Genomic DNA, 14,406 nt, shown 5'->3' with positions numbered 1-14,406 from the left:
ACACAAAGATGGAAAAAATTAGAGGGAGTACCGACCACATTATAGAAATTAAATAAAAAATAGAGATGGCAAAATGAGGTCATACAGTCCAGCTTGTAGGCAATGCAGATTTTCTGCTGTCTTGTCCAGTATGGTTTAAAGCCTCCCCACTGAGGAGGCTTTAACCATTCTCTTGGGAGACTCTCCCACATTCTCACATGCCTCCCTGGCAGGAACTTCTTTTAATATTCACCCTATGTTTTCCTTTATTAATTCTATAATACTACACTTATTAATTATACCCTTTGTTCCTTGTTCTCTCACTCCTTGGTCACGCCCTCCAAATAGTTCTAGACTTTTGTCATGCTCTCTGCAATTGTTACCTTTTCAGCCTTTCCTCATGCCAATCCTTCCAGCTCTCCAAATGTTCTTGTTTCTCATGTCAGATACCGTAAATACCAAGCTAATCCATTGATGGCCCAGCAGAAGTGGTCATGTTAGATCTCCCTTGAGAATTCCTCTCTGCTTCATGATGTGAAGTCTGCATTCCTTCCCAAATTGCACTGGCTTTTGCTGATGTCATTTGTCAGGAGTAAGGTCCTGCTGCTGTACCTGCTCAGTATTCCTGACACACTTAGGCTGCATCTACACTACAAGATAAAATCGATTTTAAGTCAGTTAGCCCGATTTTTCCAAGTGCTTATCCTCACTGCAAATTCCATTAACTCGATTTATGGAGCACTAAAATTGACATAATATCAAAATCCTAATGTTGTAGTAACCTGACGGGTGTAGTGTTCAGTTCGAATTTAAAATTCCTAATGAAGGGTAGTGAGGGCATGCCACGTCTTTAAATTGAATTCCTTAGCCTCCAGACATGTCCCATGTGTGCCCCACAATGCCCCACAGTTCTCCACTCTGGCCTATTCCATCTCCACTGCTTTCAGGTGTGGAGGAATTAGGCAACAGGAAGACAGTTACAATTCATCACCTGGACGCCTGTGGCTGTAGGGTCATGAGAGGCTGAAAAAATCATTACTTTTGTTTGCAAGTAGCACAGCTGTGGGGTCTGTGGTTCTGTGTATACCTCTGCTAGCTGCCTTTTTTATCTGCGCTGCCTGGCACCAGCCTCTGCCCCCACCCCCTGACATACCACGTGGCAGCTAGGCTGGGGGTGCGGGTTGTGCTTATCTGGTAGGACAAGAAACTTCTTTTCAGCCATTTATATGTTGTCCTACCCCCCACATCCCTTCCCTTCCTTCCCTGAGGGCACCACACATTCTGGAACTTCCCCTCACCTGTATCACATGCCAGCTGGTCTGTTGGTGGGGGTTGTGCTTGGACAAGAAACTTCTTTTCAGCCCTTTAGATTTTGTCCTGTACCCCACATCCCTCTTCTTCCCTCCCCCTGGAGGCACCACACAATCTGGAACATTCCTGTGCCCAGCTGCATCATGTGGCTTGACCCCAAACCAATAAAGGGATGTGCTGCAGAAGGTGCCAGGCAGCTTGCGTGCAGTGAAGGTCACAATTTTAGGGGGCTGGCTGTAGCTGGGGGTCTTTTAGCCTCCTGGGGGACATCTCCCGGGGCAGTCACAATTTATGAGAGCTGGCTGTAGCCGGGGATCTTTTAGCTACCCTGAGCCATACATGTTTCAATGAAGGCAATGTAGTAGCCATACAATTACCACAGTTCTCAAAGTAAGGCTTGCAGTGGATAATATTCTTGTTTTGAGGGTCTTTTTTGGCAGATCTAAACCTGGCTGTGGTCTGGGGGTCTTTTAGGCTCCATGAGCTATAACTGTTTCAATGATTAATTTGAGTTTCAGTGTAGCACCGATGTCTACTTAAACATATTTAACATGACAGGAGAAAAAGGGGAATGAAATGTGTGAAGATGTCATCATATAGTCACGTCTACTTGCAGGGCCAGAATGCTACAGGGCTCAGGGAACCATGGGATAGGTTCCCACAATACGCTGCTGCAGCACTTGATTTAAGTTCGATTTAAGCTCGATTTAAGCTACTTGTGTGTGGCAGCAGTAAGTTGATTTTTGGGGAGCCTGAGGGGAGGTGAAGATGCTCAAAATCGAATGGCTAAAACCCAGCATTAAGAAATCGATTTTAATTAAATCGATTTTAGCTCATAGTGTAGACACAGCCTTTAAGAGCCAGCAAGGCTGCCTGATAGACCATTCTGCCTGACTAGTTGAGGAAGCAGGCCAATTCTTTAAGCAGTAAGTTGCTGGTTGCTCAACGTTCACTCTCATGCATTCCCTGTCTGTCTGTGTTTGTCTCTCTCCCAGCTTCTGAACACCATCAGCACAGACCCTTCCCTGCATCCAGCTTCATTCCAATCCAGCTCCAGGTCTTGCTCCCACCTTAGAGCCAGCCCTGATTCTACTTCCTCTGACTCCTTTTAATTTGGTTCCAATCCTTGCTTCTGATTTCCGAGTTCAATTCAGTCTTGGCCTTTGGCTCTGGCATTTAAGTTCTGAACGTCACCTTTGGGTTTGATCCTGTCTCGACTCTTGGTTTTTTGGACTCTGACCACTAGGCCTGATTGATGATGACACAATCCCCTTGGCCCGATCCTATTTTCCATGGCAAATTTATGTTTTATGAGTTATCTATTATGTCTTTCAACTGTTCAGGGCAGGGCTATCCATTCTTGCCTGTCCAGAAATGCATAGCATTATTTTTTGTTTAGTCTTCCTGTTTCTTAAGGCATAATTTTCTAAGGCATTTTGCCATAGCTCAGATTTACCTTTTGTATCATTTCTGTGTCTTCACTGGTACTCACAGCTCCACACAATTTAATATCATCCACAACTTTCATTATTGCATCTACTGCTCCCACTTCCACTTCCTCACTGAGGCTGTTAAATGAGGTTAGTGCTAAGCCTGATCCTTGTTGTACTCAGTTAGACTTCTCCCCACTTTGATATATTGACATTTGTCATCACCCTTTATGTATGTTACTGCAGATATTTATTAGTGCATTTGATAGTGCTTTGGACCAAGCCAAGCTGAGTAAGTGTTGAGTGAGATTTCCCAAGATAATGTATGACATGCTAAATACATCTTAACTAGAGCTTCCCCTTAATTTATGAATTCTGTCATGCTATCAAAATATTAATTTTGTCTGGCAAGAGTTATTCCTACGTGCCAAACCTGCTGTTATGCAGAACACTTTCCGCCCACTTGATCTTCCTCTGCCGCTTGTTGTTCTACAGAGATTGTTTGAAAAAAGCCCTTCCAGAAGATCTATTTTGCAAGAACTTCTTTTGAAAGAGTGCGTCCACATACAAAAACGCAGCTCAAAAGAGTGATCCCCTTTTTCAAAAGAGAGCACCCACACAGGCCCCACTCTTTCAAAAGAATAGGCCAGGGATCAAAAAAATCAGGTGCCATGAGGACTGCTGTTTCAAAAGAAGGGCTTGCTGGAGTGTCTACACATGTTTTCCTTCAAAAGAAGCTTTTGAAAGAAGGCTTTCTTCCTGAAATGGGAAAGGAAGAGTGATTTACTTGCGAAAGAACACTTTGGCAACTTCAACACAGGCACAATCTTCCAGAAGATGATCCACTGGAAGACAGCTTCTGTGAGATCATCTTCTGGAAGATCACATCTACATGTTAAATGTGGTCCAAAAAAGCCACTCCCTCTCCTGGAAGAGCACGTCTACAGACGAACGGGCTCTCTTACGGAACAACAGGGCAGGAAACGGAGCGGATGGGGGTCACGTAGCTTGAGAACCATTCCGGGGCCACCGGCCATGCAGCTCCACCCTAACAGCCACTCCCTGCACAAGTTCCCAAGGCCTGTCGTGCTGCTTGCAACAAGGCAGACCCAGGTCTCTGTCCTGTGTGCCCCAACCAGCAGGCATGGACTCCCAGCAGCCACAGACCAGCAGGGCTGTCCCGACCTGCATGCTGGCTGTCCACCTGGCCACCCTTCTTGGGCTCCTGTGGTGATGGAGACCCAGGCCCATGGATCCAGACCCCGCACCACCTCTGCTGGGCCCCAGCCAGGCTGTCCAGTGTGTCTGGACCCATGCCATCAGCACCAACTGGTGGGACAGGGTCATCATTGGGGCGTGGGACAACAAACGCTGGCTGCAGAGTCTCCAGATGAAGGAGGAGACCTTTCTGGAGATCTGTAGCTAGATCGCCCCATGCTCCAACACCAGGACACCTGGATGCAGCTGGCCCTCCCTGTGGAGAAGCGCATGGCCATCACCATATGGAAACTGTCCACTCCAGACAGATACTGGTCCATCGGGCAGCAGTTTAGGGTGGGCACGTTCAGCATCAGGGCCATCGTACTAGTGGGAAGCCCTGCCCCAGTCCCCACCCTGGCCAAAGGGAGGTAGGAGGCCAGCAGGTATGGGGAACCCTTGGGGGTTGGGGGGATGAGGGGCCAGACTGGGGGGACAGGTAGGCCTAGCCTGGGGGACCAACACCCACCTGCTGAATGAGGGGTGCCCCAGTGGAGGGGAGAGCCCTCTAGGGAAGAAGAGGGGCAGGGGGAGGGGGCAAGGGCACCCCTGCGCATGCCCATGAGTGTGCCTGCTCTTGGTCCCCTGCAGACTGTGGGAGCCACCAATGATGTGCTGGTGTGGTGGCTGATGTGCAGACCTGGATGCACTCGTTGAGGGCTTTGTGGAGCTCGGGTTCCCCCACTGCATCAGGGCAATCAATAGGACGCATATCCCCATCAGGTCCCTGGTCCACAGCGGAGGCGGCTACGTGAACTGCAAGGGGTACCAGGTGGTGGTGGACTCACAGGAGAGGTTCGCAGACATTTATGTGGGATGGCTGGGCAGAGGGCACGATGTACACATCTTCCATGCTGTTCCCCTGGATGGAGGCTGGAGCATATGTTCCCCGGGAGAAGTGCGCTGTTGGGGAGGTCCCTATGCCCCTATGCCTTGTGGGCAATCTGGCCTACCTGCTACAGCCCTGGTTGATGTGCCTGTATGTGGGCCACCTCACACTGCTCCAGGAGCTGTTCAGTGCCTGGCTCGTATGATCCCAGTACTCGGCTGAGTGCGCTTTTGGACATCTGAAGGCGCCATTCAGATGTCTCCTCCTGCACCTCGATGTGAGGGTGGAGAACATCCTGCAGGTTGTGGCTTCCTGCTGTGCACTCCACAACCTCATTGAGATGCAGGAGGGGATTCTCCCCAAAGGCTGGATGGTGGAGTTGGTCCCCAGGTAGAAGCAGCCTGCTGCAGCCCCTGACGAGCAGCTCCACCGTGAGATGGTCCACATCCGGGAGGCACTCCAGAACGCATTTGCCCAAGGGGAGTACTAATCCCCCCCACTGTTACCCCCAACTTTTCCCCACATGCGCCTCCCTCCCCACTTTTCTCCCCCATACCCTCCCCTTCCCACAATAACCAAGGACACGGGGAGTGCAAACCTTAACACCGGTTTATAATCCATATAACTCACACTGTAAAACCTGCACATAACCCACAATGCAGAAACATAGAAAAACACTGTAAATAGTTGCACTAAGGACCAATAAATGTACAAAATTGTAAAACATAATGTGTAACTATATACATGGGGTTTAGGGAAAGTGGGCATGTCAACTCGGATGGGGCCTGGGACAGGGATGGATGGGGCCCTACTCGAGGGACAGGGCAGAGGGCCATGAGCTCCAGTGCCCACAGGTGCCCCTCCCACCCTGGGTGCACAGTCCCCTGTGGGACGCTGATTGGGCTGGGAGCACTGGGAGGTGGGGGCGGTCAGCTGCAGGCCCAGCCTCAGCGAGGGCATGGGGGAATGGTTTGCAGCCTAGGGGGCCCTCCCTGGGGCCTGCTGTGGCCACAAGTCTGGCTGCGAGGCCCCTGAGGGCAGCTGTGGGCAGGCCCAGCAGCAGTAAGGTGGCCAAGGCCTGGGGGGCATTGGCGGGGGGGGGCAGTGGGAGCTGCAGGGTAGGCAGGGAGAGCGGGGAAATGGGGGCCTCAGGGGTGGGAGCAGCAGGGAGGCAGGGCGGCTGGGGGCTGGTCAGCCAGGGCCCTGCACACTGTGCGAAACGTCCCCACCAGTTCCCCCTACATTGCCCATTGCCAGTTCAATTTGGCCTCAGCCAGGGCCAGCCACCTCTCTGCCAGGGTGTTCTGGTAGTGGAGGGCAGCTGTGTAGACCGTGGCTTTGTCGTCACGGCCCCAGCGTCGGGCCCTCCGGACCCATGGCCACTATGATTTGGGAGCTGGGGCTGGTCTGGGCCTGGCTGCTGGGCCTTCCAGCATGGACAGGGATGGCGGGTCCCGGGCTCCTCATCCAGCTCTCCTGTCCCTCAGATGGTGCTGCTGTAAGACAGTGGGTAGGGAGGAGAGGGAGGTTCAGAGCCAAATCTGGACCCTGGATGCAGTGCCCCTGGCACCCCGTGGGTGGCTAACTCCACCCCAGACCCACGGGACAGCCGTGCGCCAGGGGAGGCCACCATGCAAGCTCTTGTATGCCCAGCATGCTGGCCCCTGGGCATGATGCCATGGCAGTGACAGTGTCCATGGTGCCCTCCCCCCATGGGAGTGGGCTGGCGGGCCACGGGGGGGCTCAGATGTGGGGGGCTAACACATGGGGGGTCCCTGCCTGGGAGCGGATGGGCTGGGTGCAGCCTTGCTGCCTGAGGGTCCCCCAGCGTGCTCGTGGGGCTCTCCATGGGGAAGGGTGCTGGACATTGCCTGCAGGCATGGCCATGGCCCCAGGCCCCATTCTGGGATGCGCCATCTGGGGTCAGGGTGTCACATCGGGGCCTGAGTGTGCCCCCCTGGGGATGTGCCATGGTGCACGCTTACCTGAGGGGCCCTCAAACAGGTTGGGTGATGCCCAGCTGGAGGTGGTCTGGCTGCTGGTGGTGGAGGGCAGTTCTATAACCAGGGAGCCATTGGACAGCTCCCCACCAGATGGGACGTCCACTGTGGCAGGGCCCTCCTCCCCCCTTCTCTGATGTGGCAGGGGGCTCTGGTGCAGCCACCTTGATGGTGACCCGGGGTGGTGAGGCATCATCCCCCACCGAGATGTCCCACAGATCCCTGTAGAAGGGACAGCTGGCTGGGGCCTGGCAAGACCGGTGGGTGCTGTTCTGGGCCCGCATGTACCCCTGGTGCAGCTCCTTGACTTTACATCGGACCTGGTCAGGGGTCCTGGAGGGGGGCGTTCCTGCAGTGCCTGCTGGTGTCCCACAGACCTCCTCATCACTCCAGAACCCCAGGAGGTTCTGGAACTTTGGTTTCATCCATAAGGGAGCCCTCTGTTTGGGAGCCCAACTGAGGTCCTGGCTGCCCTCAGCCAGGTTCTGGGGCTGCCCTGGGGGACCACAGGGTGTTGGCCTGCTGGCCATCTGGATGGCTTGGGACTTGGCGCCTGCTGCAGGGCCTCACCGGAGTGGTGCTGGTGGACCTGCACATGCTCCCTGCTCCCACACTCAGCTTCCTGCCATGGGGTCTCTGGGTCCTTGCAGCTTTAAGAGCCACAAGACCCAGAGACCATAGAGTCCTGCTGGGACCTCCTGGAGCGTCTCCACTCTCAGGTGGGCTGCTGCCATGGCAGACTGCATGGCGGAAGCAGTCTGCAAGCATCTATGCATGTTTTTTTCGGGAAGACTCTTCCATAAGAAGGTACTCTTCCTGGTTTCGCAGTTGAGTAGGGACTCTGGGAGATGCAGTGTCTTCTTCCGGATTCCTTCAGGAAGAGTGCCTTGCATGTGTAGATGCTCCACAGGTCTTCCGGAAGAAGCCACCACTCTTCCAGAAGATTGTGCATGTGTATAAGTGACCTTTGTGTGTAGACACTCCATGGGATCTTTTGAAAGAGCCCCCTTCTTTTGGAAAATCTTTCGAAAGAACTTGCTAGTGTAGATGCAGTCTAAGTGCTCAGGGATTCTCCCCCCATTATTATCCTTCTTCATCTAGGATAAATTACTGTTTCTCTAGTGGTAGCGTGTTGCAACTCCAGTCAAGGGTCTGGCCTCATTGTCCCAGGCATTTTAAAAATAACCAACACGACAGTCCCTGCCCCATAAGAACTAACAGCCTAGGATTTAGACAAGATGTGGCAGGTGAATAAACAGAGAAGGAATAGCTTCAGATCTGTAAGAGACGGAGTAGCTGCTTTTCCAACTGTGTAATTGGTTGACCAGCAGCAGCTGGGGTAAGAGCCTGCTACTCAAGCAGAAGAGGAAGGAGAGAGGCTGACAGTCTGGTGCTGATACAATATAACTAGTTGAAAGCTGATTAAGGAGTAGGCTGCCAAAGCATCTACGGACTGGGGTGAAACTGATGGATTATGGAGCAGAGGCCTATGCAGGTATCCATTTGCTGATTGTTTGTGGTAACTCAAGACTCCTGTGAGTCCGGCTACTAGACTTGTAAAGAATACAATAGAGGGATCTGAAGGCTGCTGGAGTTGAATTGGAAGGATGAAGGCCTTAAAGGGCTGGTGTACTTTCAAGGAATCTGAGCCCATGGGAGAGAGACTGAACCCTTTCTGTTTATAAGACAAGCTGTTGTGCATAGGTTTGTTGTGAAAGTAATTTCAGTCATCACTTCTGGGCCCCAGTCCAACCAGTGCCAGAAGGTAATAATCCATTGGTATCAGAGAAAAAAGTAAAACACAGCTTAATGATATTGGGCTGATGTTTGCCCTTCTGTTTCACCAGGGATTAGTTTCCTTGAGTGCTAGGGGTTTTTGTTGTTTCATTTTGCACTATGGGACTGCATGGTCTCTGACAGTAGACACCCAAGCAATATTATGAAAGGAAGCATGCACTGCTGCTATTTGTGCAGTACTTGTCCTGCGGCTGCAAAACTCTCGTCCTTCAAGATGACACCTTTCACAAATGCTGAACCCAATAAACCTCTGGTAACATATTAAAGGGTGGAGGGGCAGGAGAGAGGTTTATACTATGAGGATGAATGTTGTGAAAATTTTCTTGTTAGGTGACTGTATCCTCAAGGCAACTTTAGTATTGTGTAACTGTGTTGTGACATGTTCAACTCTGCATGGTGGAATTGCACAGAGGAACACAATTGCTTCTCAACATAGGAACCAATAAGAATGTGGCTCCTAATGAATCTTTTTCAAGAGAAGGTGTGGTTAAGTGACATGAGCATAGGCCTGGGAGCCAGAAACATCTGAACTCTAATCCCAATGCTGTAATTGACTTCTTCTGTGGCCCTGGGCAAGCTGCTTTGCCTCTCTGCCTCAGTTTTCCCATCTGAAAAAGCAGAGCACTAATCCGTATGCTAGTTGCAAAGCCATTTGAAGATACTGAGCCTAATTCTCCACTCCCTGAGATGTTGTGTAGTCATTCATACCCGTCCAAAGTGACTATGGAACACAGACATTCTGATCCAAAAAGGATCACTCACTTTGCCTGGGTATAAATTTCTGTGAAAGGCACTGGGGAGTCAGGCCTGAAATGTGTATTGTAAATGTGCAATAAAATGGTACCAATCCACAAGCTCTACATGTAAAAAAGGACAGACTTTGCCCACTTCTAATACTGACCTGCAGTGATGGTTTTACACTTTTAAGCCCTTATAGTTGTAGTGTATATTGCCTTAGATTTGAATGGCACTGGTAAATTAAAACTAAATTACTTTTTTTTTTAATAAAAAAGCCGTATTTTGATTATTTGCTCTTATTGTGTGCTCACTCACTTCTTAATTCCTACCTTTCTCTGTCACTAGGGTAGCAAGGTTTTGCAACATTATTGTTATGGAGCTACACATCTCATAGAGTTGGAAGGGACCTCAGGAGGTCATTGAGTCTAGCCCTCTTGTCAGGGCCAAGTACCATCCCTTCCCACCCCCCACCTTAAATCTATTTGCCCTAGATCCCTAAATGGCCCCCTTAAGGACTGGGCTCACAACCCTGGGTTTAGGGGTCCAGTGCTCAAACCACTGAGCTCCCTCTTCTCCATTGACTTTTTTTTAATTTTATTTTTTAAAAGGGGAACAGAACACACATTCCCCCCTCCCCCACAATAACTCTGTTCATCCCACTTCAGGGGATTTTATGATTGTTTGCCAAAAACAGGAGGTTCCCCTGGAGACACTTTGGTTTGGCCTACCCCCAGTTTTGAATCAGTGTAACTATGTTGGTTAGTGTGTGTATGGTTATACTACAGCTATACTGGTTATTGAGAATGGGTAACTTGCTTTAATACCTTTTGAGTACGCAAGACTCAGTTTACCCTCTCACTTTGGATTGCTACCATATATCTAAACTTTGGGCTGGAGGTGTAATCCCCAGACATCAAAAGCATACCCATGTGAACTCTAATTTCTCTATTTTTAATGCAGTAGTTCATAGCCATGCAAGCAACATGAGTGGGAGGGATTACTTGCCCTGAATGTGAGACCACATGAGCTGCTACATCCACATTTTGAGCATATAACTCCTATTGCTGTGATCATGCTCTGAGATCCCACCCTAAAAATCATCAGATCTAGTGCTGGTATATAAGAATTACACCCTCAGCTCAAAGTGTAGACATATCCTCTGGGTGAAGACCAGGGACCTCCTTATCCATACACAGCTGCATAGGACACCTTAACTCCTAAATGTTTTAACAGCAACCCTGTCTTGCTACAGAGACTTACTGCTTGCATTGCTCTCTGAAGGAAGCGGGCCTCATACGGGAATATGACCTTGTCTTTGGACTCTTTGGTGAGCCACACAGATAAAAAAGGATGCTATAGTTTAAAGGCCCATCCTGAATCTTACAGCAGTGGATTTTTTTTTCTAAACAAAAAAACACAATGTCTAATGCCAGGCAAATAATATGGGTGTTCCCCCAATTTTTATTAGCATTTGTGTGTGTGCTCAATGGATAAACTTAGATAATGTTTTATAAGAAAAGACCCATTTCACTGAAACACTGGTTGTAATTTAGAAGAGAAACATACAGACCTTCTGTCTTATTTGAGAGAAGCTGTGTTTTCAAACAAAAAACTGTCATACAAACTATTCCTGCTAATGTGGTTATACTAGATATAGTCCATCCGCGCAGGGTGGCAACAATTATATTTTAAAGGGATGTTAATTGTTCTGTTCCTTCTCTAGTGGTTGGGCCAAACTAATTTTAAACACCCTAAATAGTGTGTCTTCCACCATTCCCTCAAGATACTGTTCCACAGCTTAATGCTGTAAGGAACCTCTTGCTGAAATTCAGTCTAAATAGTCACTTTCTAAAACATATTGAAGAAAGGGTTAGAAATGAGAGATGCCCTAGGGCAACAGATCTAGGTAATAGTTTGTGGCTAAGCCACAGACTGGCCTGGGAAGATTCAAGTTCTACATTTGCTTCTGCCCTATACTGCTTGAGTGACTTTAGGCTTATTTTTTCTGCTCTTCAACTTCTGCTTCTTTGGGTACAATAATTCTTATTTCACAGGAATATCTAGTGGTTTTGGCCATTAACATTGATCCAATGTTGGGAGCTCTTTAAATATTGTATTTTTCCTCTACATTTATAAACAGGTAATTGTTTGTACAGCAACTCGTAGTCATTGCAAGTCAGCAGTTTCTGAATTAAATAGAGTGAAAAAATAGGAAAGGTTCAAGTCACATGCCCCCCAAAACCAAAAAAATTCAGTACTACTTGAGTAGACTCAAGTTCTGTCAAGCCAGAGGTTTTGTTTCTGCTAATAGTGGGAGATGTTGCTGAAGTCCCGATCCCGCAATCAGATCTGTGTGGGGAAAACAAAAGCAGAGTTGTAGCACTTTAAAGGCAAACAGAATAAATTATTAGGTGATGAGCTTTTGTGGGACAGACCCACTTCTTCAGGTCAGATCGTGTGGGAAGTTTCTCTCGCGTGTTTTCAGAAGGAAAAGCACAAGAACTTGCTAGACGAGGTTTCCAGCAATATCTTTACATGTTTTTTTAAACAAACCTCTTTGGGTGCAAAATGTTGCTCGGGAGGGTGAATCGTGTCAGGTAAAATCCCGCCTGTTTCCTAGCAGGGCTGCTGTTTGCACCACGTTCATTACCCCCCCCCACCCCCACTTCCCAACGTGTCGCGGCGCCGCCAGGCGGGCGCTGGGGCTCGGAGGCGGGGGACTCCTGGACAGGCCGGCCGGCCCCAACGCAAGCGGTGCTTCGGGGACCGCACCGAAGCAGCGGCAACGAAGCCCACCCCGCCCCGCCTGGCGGGAGAGACACCTGGGGCGGGAGGACAGGCTCGACTGCGAGGCTGCAGCGGGCGGGCGCGGGGGCGGGGCCTGGCTACGCATTGCGGCTGGGGCGAACCTGAGGCGGCCGCGAGAGGAGCTGCCGGCGCCGCGGCTGTCAGTGCGGTGGGGGCCGGGCCAGGGAGGGAGCTGCTCGTTTGACCGCCAGCCGGCGGGGTCTCGCGGCGCGGCCGCGGCGCTGTCTCCTGCTCCCGGCCCCTAGCATGGCCGGGGAGCGGCGGTGAGCGCGCAGCCAGGCGGCGCCGGCTCGGAGAGCGGCGGGAGCAGCCGGGGAGCCCCGCACGCGCGCACCATGGCGGCGGCGGCGGGGCAGGACGAGAGCTCGGTGCGGGTGGCTGTCAGGTGAGGGCGGGGCTGGGGGCGCGTGTCCGTGGGCGGCGGGGGGGGCGCGGCGCGGCGCGTGAGGCTCCCAGGTGGGCCGGTTCCTTCTGGCCTGGAGCGCTGCGGGCAGGTGGCGGCGCCGCCGCGTCCGGGCTCAGGCCGCTGCCTGCCAGTGGGGCTGGCTGAGGGGCAGAGCGGGGGGCCCCTGGCGGCGCTCCTGGGCAAGGACAGAGGGCGCCCCGCCCACCCCCTCTGGCTCTGCCGGACCCGCGTCGGCCTGTGACATTGGGGCCGCCCTACAGAGCGCGGCGACCCCGAGAAGGGGTGGGGGTGCGCGGGGGGGGGGGGGTGTCCCGCAGCTTCCGCAGCTGCTGTCCAACGAGACCCGGCTCTAGCTGCAGCTGCCGCAGGGAGGCGGTTTGTGTCCTCCCGATGCTGTGGTTTTCACCCCCCCCACCCCCGTTGCTTAATGAGCTGCCGGCTGTGTTGGGAAAGGTGCTGCGCTCTGCTCCTGCCCTGGGCTGATCTTGCAGCGGAGTGGTTGGGTGCCCTGGTGAATACCCCGGCCGCAGATGCAGGCATGGCCGGGGACACGGATGGAAGGAGTGAATGAATAGATTTCAACCACCACCCCCCGCCCCCCAACAGGGTTTCTGCGCAAATACAACAACACGTGTGTATCTTCTGCTTTCATGCTGTGTGGAATGTCTTGAATTACATTGCAGTGAATGCACTGTCATGGTATATGCAGGCGGCGTTGTGGATGTGCTGGGCCGGATACATTACTCATGAAGGATCTGGGAGTAAAAGAGGAGAGTGTTCTGCTGCTGGAAACTTGCAACATCACTGTGCTGCATGAAAAATTAATGAAGTGTTTATAATGGAACAAGCATAGCAACTTTGGTAGTGGTAATCTCTTATTGAGCTTTTCTCGGGAGTGGTTGAACATTTATTTAAAAAACGTGTTTAGAAATCATCTATAACCATGTGAAACCATTTATTCAATAAGATTTAAACATCTGCACACAAACCGTGGTTATAATCCTGTAAAACATTACTTGCGGTTCTTACTCACATAACCTCTTTGACTTTAGTGATGTGATTTGAATCAGCGAAAAATGCAGAATTGGAATGTAAAACTAATATTTTAGGATGGCAAAAACCTCAATCCTGGAAAGACTTCTGCACATCTTGAAGTATACGCAGTGTGAATGATCCCATTGATTTTAATGAGGTTATACAGTGCATGAAATTTAAGCATGTGCAGAAGTCTTTAGAGGACCGGGTATAAGTCATTTAAAAGTGTCAGCTGATTTAGATGACTTACTATTTTTATCAGAAGTAGTAATCTGTCAGTGAAACTGGATTTTTAGGGTTTTCCTGTTCTAAGATTGTCTTGTATCAAAAGGTTCCACGGTACTTCAATAAAAGCTTACAAAACTATGTAAAGATACCTTAAATTGTCTTAAGAAAGTGTTCTTTTTGGTGGTGTTTGGAGTATGTATGTGATGAAGTGAGTTTTTCATGTTGTATTATGCCGTAGTTGTAGCATGAGGTACAGGATTTTAACAGCTCCATTGCCATCACTAGAGGATATTCAGATTCTCTACCATGCACCTAACATTCATTAGTTTGTTCAAGGGCCAAAATCATAAGGTGCAAAGGGTGGATCCTAAGCATCCCAACAAACAGCTGCTGTTACTAGCTGCTGATTGTGGATGTACATGAGAGGGCCCCTGGATGACACTTTTCCCCCTCTTCATGGGTGTTGACAGCATTGAATAAGTGATGGTGGTTGTGCCAGTGTTTCTCAAACTACAGCACTGCAATTTTCGATAAATTTCTACATGATCATGGGAAGTTAGACTGAAGCCCAAGCCATGCCACCACTGG

At 50.4% G+C, this 14,406-nt stretch overlaps 1 protein-coding gene across 8 annotated transcripts in view; it reads left to right on the top strand.

The window, feature by feature from the left end:
- The first annotated feature begins 12,167 nt into the window (after positions 1–12,167).
- KIF21A (kinesin family member 21A) overlaps positions 12,168–14,406 on the top strand; it is a 185,955-nt gene continuing 183,716 nt past the window's right edge. For all 8 annotated transcript variants that reach the window (XM_075016233.1, XM_075016206.1, XM_075016187.1 and 5 more), the window contains exon 1: positions 12,168–12,534. In XM_075016233.1, the coding sequence (XP_074872334.1) occupies positions 12,485–12,534 (50 nt within the window). In that variant the 5' untranslated portion in view covers positions 12,168–12,484. The remainder of the gene's footprint in view (positions 12,535–14,406) is intronic.

The sequence above is a fragment of the Carettochelys insculpta genome, chromosome 1 (assembly GCF_033958435.1).
Source record: "Carettochelys insculpta isolate YL-2023 chromosome 1, ASM3395843v1, whole genome shotgun sequence".
Lineage (NCBI taxonomy): Eukaryota > Metazoa > Chordata > Testudines > Carettochelyidae > Carettochelys > Carettochelys insculpta.
The sequence above is the reverse complement of the archived record's forward strand: the minus strand, read 5'-3'. Positions and strand labels throughout refer to the sequence as shown.